The sequence below is a fragment of the Protomyctophum bolini genome (assembly GCF_963924005.1).
Source record: "Protomyctophum bolini genome assembly, chromosome: 19".
Taxonomy (NCBI): Eukaryota; Metazoa; Chordata; class Actinopteri; order Myctophiformes; family Myctophidae; genus Protomyctophum; species Protomyctophum bolini.
Genome location: NC_137880.1, coordinates 26,892,866 through 26,914,302, shown reverse-complemented (window position 1 = coordinate 26,914,302; position 21,437 = coordinate 26,892,866). Strand labels below are relative to the sequence as shown.

The following is a 21,437-nucleotide window of genomic DNA, read 5'->3' as shown; positions in this document are numbered from 1 at the left end:
TGTATCACTCTCAGAGTTACAGACCTATAAGGGTCCACTTTGTTCCAAGCTATAATTTAGTTGGGGACCCCCTGGAACTCCCTCAAGGACCCCTGGTACTCCACTTTGGGAGCCACTGCTCTATGTGCTTCAAACTAAATCAGTCCATAAAACTAGGCTATAGAACATTTCTGTAATTATACAGACAAAAAAACAACTATTGTTATTGCTATTCTTGCAAAACAATATCTACAGTCAGGAAATACATGTAAATAAACAAAAAAAAATTCTTGCTGACTAGGAACCGTTTGAAACTATTAATAGATATTAAGTAATATTTCTTATTTATACCGACACTACCACAATGTTGCCTTGATTTGTGTATTGTAAGTTGAAAAAAGGTTCAATAAACTCAAACTGTGAAATCAGTCATAAACTGTCATGACAATTGCTACCAGATGCAATTAATTGCATCTATATACATACATAATTAAAACATGTTGGAATGTACATAATATTTAGTTTGATAGATCTCTTTCATGTCAAACACCCACACATTAATATATATTTGGCCACGGACCCCCATCTGAAAAGATTTTGTGCCAGGGACCCCCATACAAAAATTGTGTTAAAAATATTTCGAAAATATATATTTTTTTCCTTCGGTTAAACTGATTAACTGATGCTAAACCAATTTCCCTCTGGAACCTCCTCAAGGACCCCTGGGGGTCCCCAGACCCCACTTTGAGAACCACTGTGATAAAATATAATTAATGTGTTCTCTATTTTCATAGTGTAGGCCTATAACAAAGCCTTCTATTAGACTAGAGAGTTGCATCAATGAGTGACAAACGCTCATAGACTCCAGTGCATTCCGTAAACATTCCATAAAGCTTTGAAGTCTATGTAGAAGACTCGCCCGATGAAGAGAACGGAGGTGACGCAACTCTTTGATAGAAGGCTCTGGTGTAATACCAATGGCCCGGGGCTTGTTTGTGATTTGGGTTTACATTTCCAAATTATCCATCCATGTTCTTAGTGATTTGGGTAAGTTCATATCCATCCATGTTCAGGCCAATGTATGGTTTCACTGCACATTTTAGTGCTAAACTCACTTTCCTTCATATGCTTTTATTGTAATAGCACCATGAACTTATGAATTTATTATAACAAATTGGGTTCATTATTATTATAGTTTTAGAGTTCATATGTTTTTTATACAGCAAATCGACAGAGAACAGTGACGAATAATATAGGTGCAAAGACGGGTCTTGTATTGCATACGATGTTCATTAGTTTGATTAGTCTATCTACTTGGTGTGGCCAGCCTGTACTCGTCTCATGCGCACTCTATCCTGGTTGTTACGAACCACCTGGCGGATGCTGTGTTCACTTTCCTGACATACCTCTGTGAGACGGATGTCACATTCTATGATGCTGGTGTTGTGAGATATGCCTTCTTCAAGAGCTTTACCTCCATCCTACACAGAGAGAGAGAGAGAGAGAGAGAGAGAGACTGAGTTTTTTGGAGATGACTCATGTTCACATTTGATGCGTGAAAGACGGTGCCAAAGGTGTTTCGGGGTCTTGATACCCAACCATCCACAACAATGTACTACTACTATAACCTATGTACCGTCCACTTTCCCGTCTGTGGACAGTGTTTTACTGAAGTGAGACACACATTTCTATTGCAGTGAAGAGTACACCAAGGTCGAGGATATTGATGCCACTGCATGTGGCGTTTCTGCAACGTGGGTGATTTCCGATCCTCTGCAGTGACCATCTACTCACTCACAGTCCCTGTGTACAACTTGTACAATCTTGATGAGCAGTGATCGTGAGATGGGGGGGGGACATACATATTTGTCTCCCGTGGGAAAACAAAACACCTACTCAAATTTCCATTACTGCATGTTTTCTATGAATGAATAATTGAGAAATCCTTGTGCTTCTGAGCATCTTTGCTCACTTCGCTGTACTATACATGCTCTCTTTTTATGGGCTGCACTAGGTGTGTTAAGGCCTTAATACTACTAGTTTCAGGTGATAAGATGACCACCAAAAACTACAACATTACATCACGCCGCAGTGATAAGCGAGCACACACACACACACACACACACACACGAACGCACACACGCAAGCGAGGAAAAGCTGGAAATGTCATGACAGAGGCTCTCTCCTGAGTGTGTGTAGTGGTGGCTGAATTTATCCTGTGTGCAGATCGATAGACAGTCACACCCTGCACAGTCTTAGTTTAACTCAGGCCAGGTGATACTGCTTAAATCAGCCACCACTATCTGTATCTGTACAATAGTAAGCGTATAGGGGTAGCTCTAGTCTAGTATCATCATTAGTGTAACAAAATATCCTGAAATGTGTTTTTTAATAGTAATTTGAGAGAGATTAATCGAGACCCATGGTGCTGTGTTTCAAATCTAGTTGCAATGGAACCTCTAAACATAATGATAAACTGGGAAGAAGTTACACTTAGTGGGAGAGGGAGTTGAAGCTGAGATTTGAATGATATTGTAGTGGAACATGTATGGGCAAATTCAGCAACATTTCACATTAAGCTGCTTTTCATGTTTCGTGTTCATGTTATTATTATAGTTACTGTACACGATAATTCTGAAGAATAACCAAGAATAGCCATATTTCCCTTTCCACAGTTTGGAGACCAGAAATTGCGTGAACTTACAATGCCCAGTCTGTTGCAGGAGAGGTCTATACTCTTGAGACTGTTGTTCTGAAACAGGACTTGGGAGAAGACAGAGGCGGTGGCCTCCGTCATCTCGTTGCCTCTCAGATGCAAGTGGAGCAGAGTGCTGTTCTTCAGTAGGGCCTGGCCGATAGCCTGGCCCCCCTCATCTCCCAAACGATTCAGGCACAGGTTGAGGGAGTGCAGGGTACAGTTCTTGGACAGGGTGTAGCTGATAGCTTGGGCTCCAGGGCTCCCGATGTTGTTGTTACACATATTCAGCGTCTCCAGTTGACTTCTGTTTAGTAGCTTTCCGATGGCTCTGGCTCCCTTGTCCCCTATCAGGTTGTGGGAGAAGTCGAGCTCAATCAGGGAGGGGTGATCCAGGAGGTAGTTCACCAGCAGTCTGCATTGTTTATCCCCCACCTTGCTTTGGTGGAGTCTCAGAACCTATGGGAATAGTATCATATTTATGCTTTGTACCAGATAGCGATTAGCTAAATATCGTACAGTACAAAGCATCTATTTGAATTAAATGCAAAGTTTATCTCTTTGGGTTTAACACATACCGGTATGTATATACAGTATATATTTAAATATGACCACTAACAAAGACTGCACTATATGCAAAGAAATCTTTTGAAGGAGGCAGTTTGTCTATACAAGGTGGTAGTGCTTCTGGTGCCACAATATAATTCCATGATAATTGTAAATTGTGCCTACATTAATACATACATTTATAAAACTACTGTTTATAAAACACACACACACACACACACACACACACACACACACACACACACACACACACACACACACACACACACACACACACACACACACACACACACACACACACACACACACACACACACACACACACACACACACACACACACACACACACACACACACACACACACACACACACACACACACACACACACCTTCAAAGTCTTACAGGACTTCAGGGCCTTGGCCAGAGACTCGCAATCTTGCATGGTGATCTCAAACATATTCCACTCAAAGTTCATGCCGCAGTTTTTGACCTTGTACACCAAATGCAGTTCCTCCAGGTTGGTCAGCTTGTCCAGCAAGATGCCAAAGTCAAAGTGGTCGACAGATGGCCCATCTGAGCCACCGTCACTTGCAGAGTCTGAGACCTCCTCTTCTTCTGTCTTCTGGGGCTCTTTAATAGGTGGAAGCAGCTGCGAAATGTCCAGCCTCTTTACATAGTTCATACAAAGCGGGACCATGTCCAGAACCGTCTTTGGGTCTGTCACGCCTGGGATAAAGAGCTCAACAATCTTCTCTAGGTGCCTCTCAAAGAACATTTGTTTCCAGCTGTGGCCATATCGAGAGATATCGCACACATCCCAGCGCTCCTTGCAGCATCGCTGCCAATAGCCTTCATCACTTATGAGGTTGGCTGTCACATTCAGGGGCAGAACAGGAGACAATTTCTCCAGCACATAGTCTTTATGGCCAGGCAGAAGTTCTTCAACTATGGGCTTTTCTGTAATAACAGTATGCATGAAAGCCAATTACATCGTATATTGTAACATAATTGGTGGGTGTGTAATGATGCTAATGAAATTAAAAGCATACCTTCAAAATTTCTCACAATTTGTTGCAGGCAGAGATTTGATAAAAGAGGCACTACAACGAGGGACCACTGTGGATCTTCAGCAATGATCCTCCTCATCCTCCTGTGGAGATTGAGGTCTGCCAGAGAAGGAGACTTCGACATTGTTCAGTTCATGGATTCTTCTGAGGACTTAATTTCCCGTCATGAAATACATTTTTGAATGGCATATTAAATTAACTTGAGTATGTTTTAATATAACATTTACATGCTTTCTTCTGGTGCTATGTGTGTTTGCCTTCTGAAAACTTACAGTACGAGTAAAATACATTTAACATTCAACATTTAGGGCATGCAACAGCCCTGGGTGTTACAGACAGACACCCACGTTAACGTGCTTAGCCAAAATGTTCAATGCATCCCTACATAATAAACAAACAAAAAAACAAATGCAACAATTTACATGAAGTGAACTATCATCTCTAGTCCTTTTACACGAAAGCAATGTCATTGTAAACTGTCGAAGAGTGCCGTGCTTTACCTTCAGGGATCTGCTTTGTGCTCGTAACTGTAGGCCTACGAGTCCATCTCCTTGGCAACAGACAGACCACAACGTTTCAGTGGCAGGCAGTCATGCATGTAGTCCAACCCCCTCAACACCTAGCAGAACATGATTACATTAAAGTACTGTACATTTGCACTTGCAGCCAACATTTTTATATTTGTCGAGGTAAGCAATGCTGTACCCAGAGTATATTTCTGCCTAAAATATCAATTGGTGAGCATATTCATCTATTTCACACTGAGATGTTTTCATATGTCTGATAATTATTTGCAATTGTTGTGTTGAATATAATTTGAGACTATATATTAAGGCATGACACTTGACCGTGGCTGTGTCCTCAACTGACAACCACTATTTCATGCCATTACATTTATTGTGAGTTGGGTATGGTGCAGTGTGGTCATGCTTGATCATGCTGTGAAGAACATTTGCAGTCAAAAAGCTGACAGATGGGCCCAGGCCCACTGGTTAACATTTTCTTGGAAACCGTCCATCTGAAAGAATAAGAAATCACTCCATGCAAGGCTACAGCCAAGGTTGTATAGGCCTATTCATTGCAAGAATATGCAAACATAGAATCTGCAAATGAAATAAGTTGACATTCAAAATAGCAAATATCAATAAAGAATCATAGCCTATCAATTGCTTTATTACACACCTTAGTTTCTACTCTAGTCAAGAAAGGAAGCTACAGCACGACAACTATTGTTTTATATGGATGTGTTGTGTGTGTTATAGGCCGGTGTTTGGGTGGGTGATATTTTTGGCAACCCTGATCAATGTGATCCTGCAGTTGGTATTGCAGGTACTCTATCTATGCGTCACTGCTTGTTTCCGCCAACACTATAGTTCATGCATACAGTTGAGTAGGTGACCTGTCAGCTTGGCCAGTCACGCTACACTGACCCTTAACAGGAGCATTTGAAAAGAGTTGCATCTCTCACTTGGAAGGATAATGCGTTAATCTGAAAAGATAGGAATTACCAGTTCTTCTGTTCTGGCTCTGAAGTGGTGACGCAAGGCAGTAATACGTTTGGGTTTGTACTGGATCGTTAATTAATTATGTAACAAACCGTGCAGCACTTCAAATGAACTCAGCTGGACATGTCTAGTCGCATGATAGTGTATGTATTATAAGAACAAGAAACGGTGGAAAGTAAGTTGTAACTAAGTAGTACATTATACTCAAGAGCTGTACTTTTGAGGTACTTTTACTTGAGTATTTCCATTTTTCAATACTTTAAACTTCGAATCCAACTACATCTCAGGAGCATTTGTACTACTCCACTACAATTGACAGCTTTAGTTACTTGTTTCTTTATAATTCGATTTTTACATAACATACCACCAACCCTAACCAAAACCAACCATTAATCATTTAAGAACTGTATACCTTGGCTATTTGAAAATAGGAGGCTCTGTCTGTAGGCCGGATACAGTCCATCATCATCATACTCATGTAACCCAGCCTGATAGACCAGCAGTTTCAAACAATTTAATGTAAAGGTCAAGGACCCCTCATTGATATGTATATGGTCGTGAATGCCCATCTTAATACATGTTGTGCCAGGGGCCTCCAAAAAATGTGTTGTTAAAGATTTCCAAGTTTTCAAAAATAGACGATATGCAAGCTCAGAACGCATCGCAGAGCGACATGTTGTGAGCTTGTAGATCAGCTATTTTTGAACAGCTTAAGAATAAAATAGGATTTTGATGCCATGTTAACTAGTTTTGCTGGGGACAAGCCGGAACCCCCTCAAGGACTTCTGGGGGTCCCCGGACCCCACTTTGAGAACCACTGTGACAGACAAGAGACAAACGCATCATTTGCACTCCAACTTTTAAGGACTGATAACATCAGCCACCCAGAGCACAGGCATCAAGCTCACTCTGCCTCCCTGCACTGTGCCTTGCATTCTGCTCTATACTCGAGCCTACATCTTGGGGATGTAATGTAGCCTGATAGATCCTGTCTGTTCATTTGCTGAACGACAAACAGCTCTTTATAGCCGCAGTTGAATAATAGCCATTACTCTGAAGATAATTGGGTTTGAATACCACTGCAAAATCTAGAACCAATACAATGCTTCATTTACATAAAAAACTGTAAAAATAAAAATAAATAACCAGAAGGCACGTGACAGATAATTCAGAGCTGCAAAAATGCAATGACACCAAATTACCAGAACTGCTGATTGCAGTTCATTCCGACTGCAAACGTCTCTCTCCATTTATGCCATACAGCACAGCGGGATATTGGCTCATATATCTCACAAAGCGCTCGGCTGTTTCATACCGATAAGAGATTTGGTATTGGGAAATTGAATACATGCCACACTGATTTATGACAAGAGTTAATATCCTCAGAAGCTTGGAAAGAGGCCATGCAGAACAATGTACAGGGAGATCAAGTGCCAACGGAGAGCAACCATCTGTCTGTTATGAATGCCTGCATTACCTTTTGCCTCATGGTTTGGAAAGGTGCTATCACTGTTGCATTAGTTGCTAGGCAACGTCACTGACCATATGAAATTACCAAAGGATAGACGGATAGTAACTGATGAGTTCCATTCTAAGATGTCAACTGTGAGAGACAAGTGACACGACACCTACTCCAGTAAAGAGATTGCTTGCATTGAGTGTAGCTGTTGACACTTGTGACTTTTACCCACAAAACAGCTAAATGTTGCGATTGTGAGCTTGGTTTTCGGACAACTGACCATAAAAGCCTTGGACAAGTCGAGCACGATGTGGCTAAACAGAACAAGTACTACCTACAGTATACCCACACAATTCTCAAATGTTTACCATATTAAAATCAAAACCCAACAAAAATAACACCCATGAAAAAAGGAGCAATTACCTCATGTCCTTTTGTTTGATTGGCGCCATCTTGTGTTTGGATTATTATAGTACAATCTTGAAATCCAGAAACATTATGGTACATTCCTGTAAAGACATTGTGGTTAATTTCCAGTCACAGAGGCTCAAATCATGAACACCTGGTGGAAACCTGTGCTCTGAGGAGCACATTTTTCTAGTTTATGGTTTCACTTTAAAAAAAATAAAAGCATCATATATTTCATGTTTCAACATGATTCTAGTCTTTTTTTCCACATAAAAAGAAATAGGCAATTTGTTTGTTACAAATTATAGTTATGATTTGGGTTAGGTAAATGTGTATAGGTGATCAACTTTAAAATGTTACCAATTCTCTGATGCATGACAAACTATTGCTTACTATGACTCATCAATCCAGACTCGGAACAAAAACGTACATGCAATGGAAAGGACTGACCTCAGAAATTGACAGACTAGACTTTATTGTTTTTACTTAGTTGAATGTGAACTAGTCTCGTGTAGCCAGAAAACCCACAATCTCCAAATGCTATACTGTATAGTCTTAAATAGAGGGTACAAGCATGCATAAAGTAAATGGCACGAGTGGCAAAGTCAATTTAATGTCTTTTAAAGTAATTTAATGCAATCAAATGTCTGTTTGGATGTATGGGTTGTCAAGGCCAGAAAGTAGCGGATATGATGATGTCACGCGCATACCCTCTATTACACACCACAAACACAGAGAAAGTAAGCAGTCATCTGCTCGTCATTTTCGTTACTTTATTTCTTTTTCAGCTAAGCAGCAACTTACGACATATGCTTTGATTAGATTTATATTAGGACAAACGAGGGCTCTGATGTTTGTGCTGCATTTGCATTTGAAAATTGTGGGAGGCAACAGTCTGGCTCGCGAGACTAAACTTGAACAAGACAGGCAAATGACTGTTACAAAAATAAAAATAAAGAAAACCAAATACTTTCAATAATGGACACAATAATTTGGCCATTGAACCTCTACAAAGAGACTTCCAGACAGTCCAGTCATTGAGAGCCATCACAAGGGTGACAAAAGGGGGCTAATCTTCAATGACATCATCTTCGTCAGTATAACTACTACTACTACTGAACAGGTCTGGATGGAATCTTCGGCTTTCAGAGTTCACAGAGATGACAGAGTTGCTGCTACTGTCCAAAGACAAGACACTATCGTCATCACTGTCGTTCAGACTGCTGATGCTGTGGGTACTGTCCTCATCAGGGATCACCAACGGTTCAGCGGCTGGCAAACACACAAAAGAAGAAAGTTTATTGTATTACATAACCCATTTTAACGTGAGATCAGATTCAAAAAATGTCTTCTACGTCCTGACAGTTTTCTGAAAAAGCTATGTTTCTATGTCAGTCGTTCTTCGATTTAAAAAAAATAGCAGGCCTACAAGCTTGTAGATCTGCTATTTTTTCATAGCTAAAGCATAACATGATGACAACACCAAAAGGGGTTCCCGCCCAAAATGGGATAAATATAACATCCTGTGGCCCAAGTCACCATCATTTCCTCTCAGGTATGAAGTGAAAAGTCCCTCACATGAATAAAAAAGTTATAACAATTGGGGTCTAATAACAGCATGGCTTCATGTGGATCTTAGGTCTTGCCAAGGCACGCTGGGCAAGACCTACGCTGTAGAGTGCATTGCTGGAATTTTGCGGAAGTAGCAGGTATATTGGCAGAAGTAACACTCAAGGAAATTACGTTGACACGTTACAAATCCGTTTACAATCGGTGCAGTTTTATGTCGATCGGGCCAGGAGATCAGCTGTCCACAGACCGATAGAACAGATATGGACAGACGAAGGAGAGTCTCGGCCACGATTTTGGCCTGGCGAGACAACAAGAATTTCACTTCCTGCATGGCTGCGACCTGCTGTATTGTATGACAATGATATAGTGTATGACAGTGACAATAAAACACACATTTTACTTTATCCACACACATAGGCCTCAAATCAAAAAGCCTTTTACTCCAACCACGTTGACAGTAGAATACAAATGAATCTAAAGTTTGACGCACCTCCTCTTACCTTTCCTCTCTGCGACCAAGGCATGACGCCTCTCTTTCATTTCAGGGCTGAGGTTTTCCACCATGCGTTCGATGCAGTTGTCCAGCGCCAGGCAGCGGGTCTGAGACTGGATTTCTCGTCGGCAGATGGGGCACTCATTTTTCTTCTTACGCCACTCCCCAATGCAGCGCATGCAGAAGCTATGAGCGCAGTTCAGATTGACAGCCTATAAGATAGGGAAGTCCAAACACAGCATTGTCAGTACAAAGGAGGTGTTTGTGTTAACAGTCTTCACTCTTCTGAGTAAATTTAAAAGGAAAAGACAGATTCTGTAAATTTAGAAGGAAAAGACAGATTCTGTAGGAGCATAATTAATTCATAATTAAGCTCTTGAGCATTTTGAGCGTTTTTTACTAATCTTTCAAGACCCACAGAATATGTTGTTCTATAACGATGTAAACAACAAATATCATTTCACCAAAAACTGTCTGGGAACAATCCAGAGATTTATTTTTGTTTTTATAAATCGTATAACATAGAACATTAGATCACTGTGTAATCTTTATGGGAATGTGCTACAATGTGTGAATATGCTGTGATGGAACAATCTGTGTGAAACTGCAAAAAGTAAAGAAACAAAAACAAAAGACTGTTTTACCTCTATGAAGAGCTCTGAGCAAATGATACATTGAAGTTCATTCTCCAGGACTTCCGTCACTTGGGTAACTACTTCGTCTTTCTGAGCTTGTGCTCTCTCCTGTGGGAAAGGATACAATTTAATGTTCATTAAAGGTCTGAGGAGTCAAAACGTGGTTTGTCAGACTGCTGCTGCAGCGGCAAATATTTATTCTGCGGGTGTGGTCGGTTTCTTAAAGAAGAACTTTCAGACTAGAAGGCTTTCTTACCTTTATTTGTAGTTGTTACGTCCCCACCAAAGGTCCAGGTGTTATTTTGTGCAAAAACTCATTATTGGCCATTTCCCCTACCATAAGCCCTCAATCAGAACGCTTAGCTTGGCACTTCACTTCTATAATATTTTAAAAAGATAATATAGGCCGCTGAGGTTAAACTACAAAATTGGCAGAACAAAAACAAAATATATATAGACTACAGAAGCATACCTTTGTCATTTGTAGCTCTTTGTCTTTGGCCAGAAGGTCATTGTCTTTGGCCAGCAGAATCTTCTGAAAGTCTTGTCGAGAGAAGGTCAACTCCTCCATCACTTTCTTTTGCTATCGGCATTGAAAAAGGATAGAAAAGATTTCAAATACGATCTATGGAATTACACACATTATGTACAGTACATAGATTCTACATAAAGGGCACATCTATACAACATTTGGTACATTACAAACTATTGGGTGAAGATTGCATTTACAATAAAACATTTTTTTGTAAACCATCCAAAGCAATATTTTATTTTAGCTGTACAAATCCAATTCCATGACCATTAATCAATTAATATTTCACCAAATAGTCTGCAGTGACGTCACTTTTATGTATGCATGCGTGAACTGTATGTATGTCACTCTGTCCTCAATAACACCACCACCACCGGAAATATCATATATTAGATCACTAACTCAATATCTGAAAACATTGCAATTGTCACAGAAAACAATGTGAATTATTGATTAGCCAAAAAATAACTTGTTCAATAATTACTGTATCAATACGAGACCAATACATTTGAAATCTTGTCTCAAGGACACTGAGGACAAGGTCATTTGACTCCCGATGGCCTTTACTGCATGTCATACCCCCCCATCTCTCTCCCCATGTCCTGTCAGCCTACTGTCTGTCCCTCCATAAAAAAATTAAAATAAGGCGAAAGCCACAAAAATAAAAAATAAAAAATAAAATAAGATGAAAATCACTACAGCACAACATGTATGCAATTTTCTGTTTACCTCCTGCAAGGCATCTTCTAGCTGTTTTTTCAAAACATCCTCTTCCTGTTGTGATTTCTCTGCCTTTGAACAAAAACACAGCTTAAGTAAATGTAATGTCTACTACTGGTGGATATAAAACATGATGCCATGCCACACTAATACGGGTTCAAATTGTTTCATTTGTAAAATGAAATACTATGTATGCATTGTTTTCTTATGTTTGAGGAAAAACTGAAATCCACAAGGATCCATATGAATAAATAACAACCATTAAGACATCCAGACTAATAACTTGACTGTTCCCCCATTACATGTGGATGACAGTTCTCAAAGTTGTCAAAATTGTTCCGATTCAAATCAGGCTCACAGACTATAAGAGGGCAAAGCATGTACGCAGAATATGAAATTGATCACAAACCGGCATGTATTGTTTGACATGTTTAGGATAATTTAAATTCAAAATCCCTTTTGGATGATGATGGATCAAAAGGCAAATTGTCCACATAATTACAGATTAAATTCCCTTAATAAAAAATACCTAAATAAATTACCACTAAACACCACAAAAGAAAGGACAGTACTACTGGGTCAAAACGTAATGTGTAAAAAATGTCTCACTGTAGTCTCACTGAAGGACTTCTCCAACTTCTCCATCCTGCGCATCTTGGTCGTGAGCGTCTGTAGATGTTTCTGCAGCACAGTGAACTGCTCCCCTCTGACTGGGTCAGCTTGCTGTGGCTCGCCCTTCAGTGATGCTACCTGCTTCTGGGTGTCATCGACCTGCTCCCGCAGCATCAGGATGTTCTGGCTGAACCTACAGTCAGACATTATGGAGATCCAAAGGTCGAGAAACAGTCTAATGATCACAGTAGGAGTTCCACTAACACGCCTACTATACATAATATTAAGGTGTGTGATGGATGTCAATTGGCACAACATATGAAGAAATGAATAAAAAGGGTAAACAAAATGTATTTGTGAGATATTTTGCAAGCTTGGCACCGCCTTTCAGCAGTTAGAATGAATTATATACCTCTGTAAACTGTCCAAATCATTGCTGGTGCCTTCTGAGCGTACATCTATTCCGTGGACATGTTTGCTTGAGGAAGAGACCTCCGATTGTTTTGTTCTGGCCCTCGCTTGGTCTTCTACTACTGGGCAAGACTGGTCAGGTGTATTGTCTGCTATAGAGCGTCTATAACGCTTGGGCTTAGATGAGGTGGAAGGCTCAGTTTCTTCAAGAATGTTATTGGATTTTCTCTTAGTCTTCTTGAGTATGGAGGGTGCATTCTCACCAGATACCTTTGCAAGGTATGGCGTAATGTCTTTCTTTGGGAGACAACTAAGAATGTACTCATAGTCAATGGTGCCATTTATCGGAACACCAAGTTGAAGTGAGTCCCCAATCTGTAGGCGATGTGGTTTCTCAGCAGGTACGCGCTTTCCATTCACCCAAACACCGTTGAGACTCTGGGGAAAGTAAGCAACATTTAGATTACATTCACTTGATAGGGTCTGATATTAAGGTAAGCAAACACTAAATGAGAATGAGATACAGATACCTTCTGGTCAGTCACTGTCCATTGCCCATTTTCCCTCTGTTTGAAAGTGCAGTGTAGTCTGGAGATCATCAGGGGGTTGATTGGAGATAAAAGTTGGTAGGTGACATTCAGACCACGTCCAACAGTTATCTGTCCCATAATAAAAAAACAAATTAATAAAAATGGTGACACATAACCACTGTACCTCAAATGCTGTGGCTAGCCCCATTTGGGACCCTCGGTTACCTTTTCTGAATTTTGGACGGAGGTAGCCTAGGGTCCCTCGTAGCTTATTCCACTCTCCATAGGACGCACTCTCTGTTCACGGAGACCTGCGCCGTTGCTTGAGTGTTGGTGAGATGTTTCAAAGATGCATAACACAGCTATAGGAGACAACGGAGCGTCTGCTAAATGCCTAAATTGTAAATGGTATGAATCTTTGAAACATCTCACCAACACTCAAGCGACAGCGCAGATCTCCGTGAACAGAGAGTGGTATCTGCATCGTATGGAGAGTGGAATAAGCTACGAGGGACCCTAGGCTACCGCCGTCCAAAATTCAGAAAAGGTAACCGAGGGTTCCGAAAGGGGCTAATGGTGTGGCCAGCTTGTAGATCTGCTATTTTTTGCAGAATGTTAAGCCTAGATAACCGGGACAGAGGACAAATATATCATATCATAATTTTTTAATTACACTGAAAATTGGAATTGTATTCTTAACCTATTATGACATGCTATTGCTAGGGTTCACGTTGTAAACTTCTTAGTTTGACTTATTACGTAATTTATCATAGAATCCAGATATATTAGTAGGCCTACAGAAGGGAGGGAATTTCCTCTCCTTGTTAGTTATGGATAGATTGCTAAACCAAGTTGAAAGAGTCAGTTGCCCTCTACTACAGACTCAGAGCTGAGGTAAAGAAATTATGTGGCTGGATAGGATAAAGTTATAACTAAAAAACATAGCATGGATGCACCCCTGTAAATACTTGATGAATTGAATACACACAATGGAAACAAGCCACCAGGGATTCAATCAATATGGGTAAACTAGAATAACAAGTAAACTCTAAACAATAACTTTTTACTATAGTAATATAAACGTTTAGTTTAACGAAAGCAAGCTGTATACCTCTGTGCTGTCGACCAAGAAAATCCACTCTGAATTTCTTCCGACTCGTTTCAGACACACTTCACGTTCACAGTTCTCATCGTCTTCTCCCGCTGAAGAATTAGACGCCACAAGTTCCACAACGTCCATTTTACCTCATTCTATTACTAACTATAATAGAGGTGATTTGTCGTTGAAAAGTATGTTCAGCTAATTAATTACTGCTAGCGCTAACAGTTCCACGGTCAGCTAAAGTTGTGATGATCCGCTCTGTGTTATGTTTGGTAGAACGACGGCCATGTTAGTTATGCCGTTTTTCTCGCGAGAATGCTGTGACTGCTCTGGTTGAGTTGAGGAGAAGAGGCGCTAAAACTAAAAGTATGGTTCTTTACAAATGGAGAATGATTCCGGGAAACTTGATCATACTTAACATAATATTTCAATATTTTTTACATTGTCATTGATATATGCAGATATAGCTGTTTTTTTCTTTTATCTTTTTGGGGAAAGAAATGTCCGTGTCCCGTCCATTCGGACGACGCCTAGATGGAAAACGTTCGCAACCCGTAGGTAGGCGGGACTTTCTTTATTTAGCCGGATGATGCGACACTCGGGTGAGCAAGCGCGAAGGCAGAATATAAATTGACGATATGCACACGACTGCCATCTTGCCAGCAAGGTGCTAACTTCCCATAGACAGCCCATTCATCCAAAAAGAAAAGTCATTATTGTATTAAATAACGTCAAACTCACCAACATTGCAGCAGCTGTACAAAAAGCTTGAATTATCGTCTTACTATCTGCAAAGTGTTTGTGTCATAAACACACACCGTAGACATGTTATAAACTACTTCCTGTCAATAAATTCCTTGTAGATTATTATGATCCAAGTGTCAGAGTTTGGAAGCACTCGTTATCAGTAAAGCAACCTCCTGCTGCCTCCTGCATTATGTGCAAATTCAAAATTTGCGTGGTACGCATGGGCCACGCAAACAGTTGGACGAATGGGCTGTCTATGGAAAGATGGCGGCCGTGTGCATATCGTCAATAAAAAGGCTTGGTCGGGGGGTGATCACATCATCACATCACATCCACCGGTTTATCAGACAGCAGCTACCCGAGTACAGACGATGCAGCAGCGGCTGTAGAACCAGAGATCCACCGGCGATGCTTACCTGAGAGAGAGAGAGAGCGCAGCCTGTTGCTGTCACCGCCCTGTGAAAATGTCCGATGTCAACAAGACCATCCAGAAATGGCATGCGAGTTTTAGAAAAGGCACTGACTTTGACTCCTGGGGACAGTTAGTGGAGGCTATAGATGAGTACCAAATGTAAGTTGCAATCAACATGTGTATCATAATAACACTCCCTGCAACTGGTATAGAAGGCACGATGCTTCTGTTTATCTATGGATACTGGAAATGACCAGTAGTAGGACACAGATAATGCATGATTATTTTCACCAAGTTGGCTTTGTTCTAGTCAGTTAAATATATGAACCTAACCCATCATGGTTTATGTGGCAGCAGGGATGATACCCATATAGCTCTCTGGTCCACGACTCCACGTCCATAGCAATCCGTAGCGTTGGGACCAACTACGGTATGCATGTAATACTTCATTCACAGACGTGTACGTCCAACAGAGTTCCTAATGGACAGGACAACACGGACTGTTTAGGAAAGGAAAGGTACTATGTTTACCCAGGGTAACTGTACTAAGCTCAAGAACTGGAAAAGACGTGTCTGTCTAGTCTTCCTCTATAGTGCCGCCAGGACCCAGGCGTCATGCAGTACACGAATAGGCCACATTTTATCATTATTTGAGAAATGGTAATGGTATAACCTCGCGTCCGGGAGAAATAGCGACTTTAGCGAGCCACACCCTCTCATTGTTATGGGTGGGGTTTACATCTCTAGTGAAGACTGAAGAATGTCTTGCAGACTTGCACTGCAGTCAGATAAAGTAGTAACAATGTCAATACTGCATACACAACCAAGCAGTTGAAGTAGTGATCAAGTGGCAAGTTTGGCAACTAGTAAATTACACAAGTGACAAATTACATTTCTACCAGCCGTATTTTGAGCCCGGTGCCTGCCTACTGCCTTCTCACTGTGAACAGGAGGGGGCGCCAAAGAACATGGTCACCCACGTCAGATTCCCAATGATTTCCAAAAATAAGACCTGCATGTATATTCTAACCATTTACCTTTAACACTGCTTCACCTAGACTAGCACGACATCTACAGAAAGAGGTCCAGTCAACAAACTCATGTGACTTCACTGAGGATCAAAAGGTACCTTAGGACATATGTTATTAAAAACAGAACATAGGTGTGTGTGTGTGTGTGTGTGTGTGTGTGTGTGTGTGTGTGTGTGTGTGTGTGTGTGTGTGTGTGTGTGTGTGAGTGAGAGATATCATTATCAATATTCTAAGCACTGGTTTATTTGCCTCTTTTAGAAAACATTAGGGAAGTTTGCAACATGCTTGGAGATGAGAAGTGCAAGTTTGCAGGTTTGTATGTCCCAGTATTCCCTTTAAAGCCAACCAGCTGGTTGCAGTATAGTCAAAATTAGATCTGCATAAAGTAAACAGAGAAAATAGAGATCATAAGCTGTTGTTTTGGTGACTTTGATTACATTGAACATGCAGCTAAGAACATCTTATGTAATTTGTCTCATTCATAGTGCACACAGTCAAATGGGGAGTTCAAGCTAGAAGACCTGAAGAAACTGGAACCCAGTAAGACTCTCAGTATGCTGTTAATACCTCCATCACCATTGTGCTTTATATGTCCATCCATTTTATTTGCTAAGGGTTGTCTCCTTTTGCCAATAGTTATTCAAAATATACAGACCTACAACAAAGACTTTCCTTTTGATGTCCAACCAGTGCCATTGAGGTAAAGGGCCACTCAAACCATTGCCATTATACTGTAGCTGACTGCATAATTGTCTCCACCAGGCCGAAGGTATGGGGAGAGAGTATGTTTTGCACTCCATCTCTGGCACCATTAACCCGGCCATGCCAAATTTTGCACACACACTCCCTGGATGTCAATGATGAACCTATAGCGCCACCAGGAGGCTGACTTTTGAAAAACATTTCTTTTTATATTACTCCTCCAGATTCTGTCCAAAAATCCTGCAAATCGTTACACACTAACTCTATAGTCATGTGTTCAAGATCTGTCCGATATTTCATATTCCATCCTAATTGGCTAACATTGGCTTTCAAAGATTGCAGGAAAGATTTTTTGAAACAAAAATCCTCAAATCATGAACGCAGCGTGCAATCTACATGAAATCTTTCACATTTTTGGAACAAAATGCCTCAAATCATTCAATTGCCATCAATGGTGTAAGAACAAATGGCACTCTTTTCACATTGGCCTATTATAGCGCCAGCAGGAGGCCGCAACCTGCCCTGGCCTGGTGGAGACCTGTGCCCAGAGGGGCACTTTTTCTATTTGTCTGTTGTCAAAGAGTACAAAGCTACCACGTTTAGGTGTGACATCATGAGAATAAAGCCTGTCATCCCCTTTTGTCAGGAAAATCCTTGCTCCAGGGGAGGAGGAGAACCTTGAGCTAGAAGAGGAGGAGGATGCCACAGGAGGAGCAGGGTCACCAGAAGCGTTCCCCTCCAGAGTGCCGGGTACTGCGCTGCATTTCTGCCCAACACAGACCACCAGATGGCTCTTTTCCACTACAAAGAACTGAGCAAACCGTGCCGTGAAACATAGTTCACAGGTTCTGGGTTTGTTTCCGTATGCTATACAGCTCTGTTTCAGATGAGGTTCTCAGAAGCTGATCAGGAGGTGCTATTAACCCTGAGAAAATAGTTATAAAATAGAGAAAATAGTAGATCTGATATTTTCTTATGACCTACCTCCCCATTCAGGGGTGGTTCTTGTTATAATAGAAACATAAATAATAAACAAAGAACCATCACAGAATTTCACAGGTTCTCAAAAGAGCCAACAGAGAACCCACATTTCTTTGGAGGGCTGTTTGTGTTTGATTGTTGTGTCCTTTGTTCTCTTTGTCGGTGTCGTGCATGGCTTCATCGCTTACCTTCGCCTGCTTCATTTACAGCTCTGCAAGGTATGGCTTTTCACTGAGCAACGTCTATCATTAGTCTGCCGTTGCATGATATGATTTGGGTTTTGATTGTACCTTTAGAATCAGAATCACAATAGAAATATACAATATGAACTCTGGCTTGCAGAACAGACAAAAGTATCAATTAAAAAATACCATTCTCTGGTAAGAATTATATAACCAGCTCAGTAAAAAATATAAATGTTTATAGCCGTTACGAATATCACATTTTAAGTGTCTGGCAGTGGCATTTGTCAATAATCCATATAACTGTAATTTACAATGTCTAAAGAGTGTTCTGCTATGCACACATTAGGTTGTCATGCCACAAAGGATGTTTGTGGGTTTTATCTTTAATCTGTCCTCCACAGGTACATTGTTGCCTCGACTACCTTCAGAGCCTGGGATGGGACTACTCACAATAAAGATCGACAAAATTGGGTTGAAGGATGCTGGGCAATGCATCGATCCTTACATAACCATTAGTGTGAAAGGTACTGTTTTCACTCTCTTTGCACATATACAGTGTGTAATGGTTAGGTTAATTAATGTGTTATGTACTTCTGGTGAATGTTCCCCCAGAATAGTGGGGTGCTAGGGTTCAAGTGGTTAAGATCCCTCCCTCTGGAATCTACCTTACAGGATTAAATCGTGACAGAATCGTCTCTCCACTAATTAAAACATGTTTCAGTGTTGTTGCTCTTAAATAAAGTGTTTTTGTCCATTATCTGTCCCCTCAGACTTGAATGGTGTAGATGTGAACCCAGTGCAGGAGACTCCTGTGGCCAGCAGAAAGGAAGACAACTACATTCACTTCAGCATGGATGTGGAGATCCAAAGACATGTGGAGAGACTACCTAAAGGTACTTTGTAACATTTATCATAATATTTATACAAAGACTCTTACCAGAGAAATGTATGTGCCAACATTACAAAGGACATAATTCAAGAGACTTTTTATAACTCTGTAATGTAATGTAATGTTAAAAGTTCAGCAGTACAAAAATGTATTCATTCAATAAAATCAACTTCCAGGGGCAGCTATCTTCTTTGAATTCAAGCACTACAAACCCAAGAAGAGGTTTACCAGCACAAAATGTTTTGCCTTCATGGAATTGGATGAGATCAAACCTGGTCCCATTGTAATCGAGCTGTAAGTCAGTCTTTAAAATACATCTCAGTTTGACTATTTCATTGGGTTCCGTTGTGCAATTGCAATCGTGAAACCTTGTGAATTTATATTCTTGAACACCAGGTACAAGAAGCCCACAGACTTCAAGAGGAAGAAACTGCAGCTGTTGACCAAGAAACCACTTTTTCTCCATCTTCACCAAACTTTGCACAAGGACTGCTAAAGAGTCACATTGATGAAGCAGGTCATGGCCATTAAAGCACATCCTTCAATAGCTGTAACTGTTGCCCGCTTTATCATCCAGAAAAGTCATGAATTCCACCTTGACTCAGTTTGCAATAGTAAGACAAGGCAGTTGTCTCCATTTCCAATAATTAAGAGGATTTTAGCCCATCATCAGGGCACACACATTTCTTTTGCAATTGGGTAGGCCATTTTGTTGAAGTACAACATAATGGTGCTGTTGCAGAAAATTGATTTTTTTTTTTTTTACATGAAGTTTTATATTGGTATTCATGAAATATGATTAAACTAGCAAACCACTTGATCTCGTCTTCCTTACCGTAAAGTAACGATCAAAGTGTTTAAGTTACTGCAGGTGTATAATTTCAGCCGAGTCTGGGTTATAGAATCTACCGTTAAGACTTGGCAAAGAACCTTGAACTGGGGTCAATGGTTCAAATACCCATTACTCATTGAATAACTGACTCTTAAACCCCAGTTGATTGAGTGGGGCTGTTAAGTCACTAAAAACATCTGGGTTTTCGAGGCTACTCTACTAGCTAACTCCCAGGCGTGGATGTACATATGGGATACAAAGTTGGGCTGAGAGAAAGCATGCATGCTCAGCCAAGTAGTTCCCGCCTTAAAGGCTTAGTAAAGGGAAGTCATTTATAAATACGTTTTCACTCCATCAGGCCCCATTTCTTAGACCCAATATCTAATCTCAGGTCCAAGAGACCCAATGACGTGCTGTAGTCGCAGCATTGGATTTAGCAACAGGGTTTGTAAGTGTATGTGGTATCATACTGTTCGTGCTCCAATTTCCGCTGTTTTCCGCAATTTTCCGCAACACTCAGCGCCCTGACATGATCAAATGTTTCTACATACGGGTGGGCATGCTTTTTCATGTACCGGTATATGAAAGATTCAGGTTCAAATAGTTTGTAGTTAATATTGGTTTGTTTCAGCAAATATATGATATTTATGATAGGAACGATGATTAATCAGTATTGAGTTTGGTATGAAAGTGTGGGTACTAACATGTACGGTATGCAACATTGCGGTCAGCACACTCTAGTTACTTGTATTCTATTATGCAGTGTGAGCATTTGGTTACTAATCAAAATGACCTGATTGCTACAGAGATGTCTATCTCCTGCCATGAATTGGCATTTCAAACTTAATTTCTGTCAAAATAAGGCATTTTGGAACAGCATCTTCACAGCAGCTCAATGGTTATGTGGTATAGCATGTTGAGAATTTGCAGTCAAACACAACCAGAGGTGTATTAATGGAATGAATGTCTCTGAGAAATGTGATCTTTTGTTTTGAAATGTGATGTCATCCTGTTATAAGGCCTTTTTTTAAATTGAGGTTGCATTTTAAACATGTTTGTCATACCCTGCAGATTTCTTTATTTCCTTAACTTCTCTGCATTGTAATATTTGATTTGTTTTTTTATATTTTATTTTTCTAATGTTAGGATATCCAAGAGTAAATTAATTCTGGAGAAACACTAATCGATTGCTATAACTGTATGTAATGTTTGCGTGTGGCAGGATATGGACTGGGCATTGGATATGGGAACAGCATTTTGATTTGTCATATTGAGGTAAAAAAATAACAGGTATCAGATATTTACACTGCTTTCATTTCTAATAAATGACAAATAGTTGCTGACATGGCTCATCACTCGATCTATTCTAT

The 21,437-nt window shown here is 40.4% G+C and overlaps 3 protein-coding genes across 4 annotated transcripts; 1 reads left to right on the top strand and 2 right to left on the bottom strand.

Moving 5' to 3' along the window:
* Positions 1-686: 686 nt before the first annotated feature.
* Positions 687-7,793, bottom strand: drc5 (dynein regulatory complex subunit 5). Its single transcript, XM_080790396.1, has 7 exons — positions 7,769-7,793; positions 7,697-7,725; positions 4,810-4,928; positions 4,292-4,453; positions 3,631-4,199; positions 2,684-3,133; positions 687-1,460 (listed from the first exon to the last, which is right to left on the bottom strand). The coding sequence occupies exons 4-7, from the start codon at positions 4,431-4,433 to the stop codon at positions 1,290-1,292; spliced, it is 1,332 nt and encodes a 443-aa protein (XP_080646522.1). The 5' UTR covers positions 4,434-4,453; positions 4,810-4,928; positions 7,697-7,725; positions 7,769-7,793; the 3' UTR covers positions 687-1,289.
* Positions 7,794-8,153: 360 nt separating this feature from the next.
* On the bottom strand, positions 8,154-14,870 carry rnf8 (ring finger protein 8, E3 ubiquitin protein ligase). Of its 2 annotated transcripts, none has more exons than XM_080790636.1 (9): positions 14,298-14,870; positions 13,187-13,315; positions 12,658-13,094; positions 12,243-12,438; positions 11,643-11,705; positions 10,854-10,964; positions 10,391-10,489; positions 9,754-9,958; positions 8,154-8,953 (listed from the first exon to the last, which is right to left on the bottom strand). In XM_080790636.1, the coding sequence occupies exons 1-9, from the start codon at positions 14,424-14,426 to the stop codon at positions 8,751-8,753; spliced, it is 1,572 nt and encodes a 523-aa protein (XP_080646762.1). In that variant the 5' UTR covers positions 14,427-14,870; the 3' UTR covers positions 8,154-8,750. The 2 variants fall into 2 exon arrangements, with proteins under 2 accessions (XP_080646762.1, XP_080646763.1); XM_080790637.1 differs by having other exon boundaries at positions 8,818-8,953; positions 9,744-9,958.
* Positions 14,871-15,378: 508 nt separating this feature from the next.
* aida (axin interactor, dorsalization associated) lies at positions 15,379-21,344 on the top strand. The gene is made up of 10 exons (XM_080790239.1): positions 15,379-15,606; positions 16,506-16,572; positions 16,737-16,790; positions 16,964-17,018; positions 17,115-17,178; positions 17,827-17,930; positions 18,748-18,870; positions 19,117-19,239; positions 19,412-19,529; positions 19,632-21,344. Exons 1-10 carry the CDS (start codon positions 15,500-15,502, stop codon positions 19,729-19,731), a joined length of 915 nt encoding a protein of 304 aa, XP_080646365.1. The 5' UTR covers positions 15,379-15,499; the 3' UTR covers positions 19,732-21,344.
* The last annotated feature ends 93 nt before the right edge of the window (positions 21,345-21,437 follow it).

Excerpts from the sequence above, each read along its gene's own strand:
- drc5 (XM_080790396.1), bottom strand. The coding sequence starts at position 4,433 with ATGTCGAAGTCTCCTTCTCTGGCAGACCTCAATCTCCACAGGAGGATG. Across the intron at positions 3,134-3,630 it reads AGTCCTGTAAGACTTTGAAG|GTTCTGAGACTCCACCAAAG; the intron begins GTGTGTGTGTGT and ends CTATTCCCATAG. Across the intron at positions 1,461-2,683 it reads CCTGCAACAGACTGGGCATT|GATGGAGGTAAAGCTCTTGA; the intron begins GTAAGTTCACGC and ends CTCTCTGTGTAG.
- aida (XM_080790239.1), top strand. The coding sequence starts at position 15,500 with ATGTCCGATGTCAACAAGACCATCCAGAAATGGCATGCGAGTTTTAGA. Across the intron at positions 17,019-17,114 it reads CCTGAAGAAACTGGAACCCA|TTATTCAAAATATACAGACC; the intron begins GTAAGACTCTCA and ends TTTTGCCAATAG. Across the intron at positions 19,530-19,631 it reads GGTCCCATTGTAATCGAGCT|GTACAAGAAGCCCACAGACT; the intron begins GTAAGTCAGTCT and ends CTTGAACACCAG.
- rnf8 (XM_080790636.1), bottom strand. The coding sequence starts at position 14,426 with ATGGACGTTGTGGAACTTGTGGCGTCTAATTCTTCAGCGGGAGAAGAC. Across the intron at positions 13,095-13,186 it reads GGACAGTGACTGACCAGAAG|AGTCTCAACGGTGTTTGGGT; the intron begins GTATCTGTATCT and ends TACTTTCCCCAG. Across the intron at positions 9,959-10,390 it reads GCTCAGAGCTCTTCATAGAG|GCTGTCAATCTGAACTGCGC; the intron begins GTAAAACAGTCT and ends CCTATCTTATAG.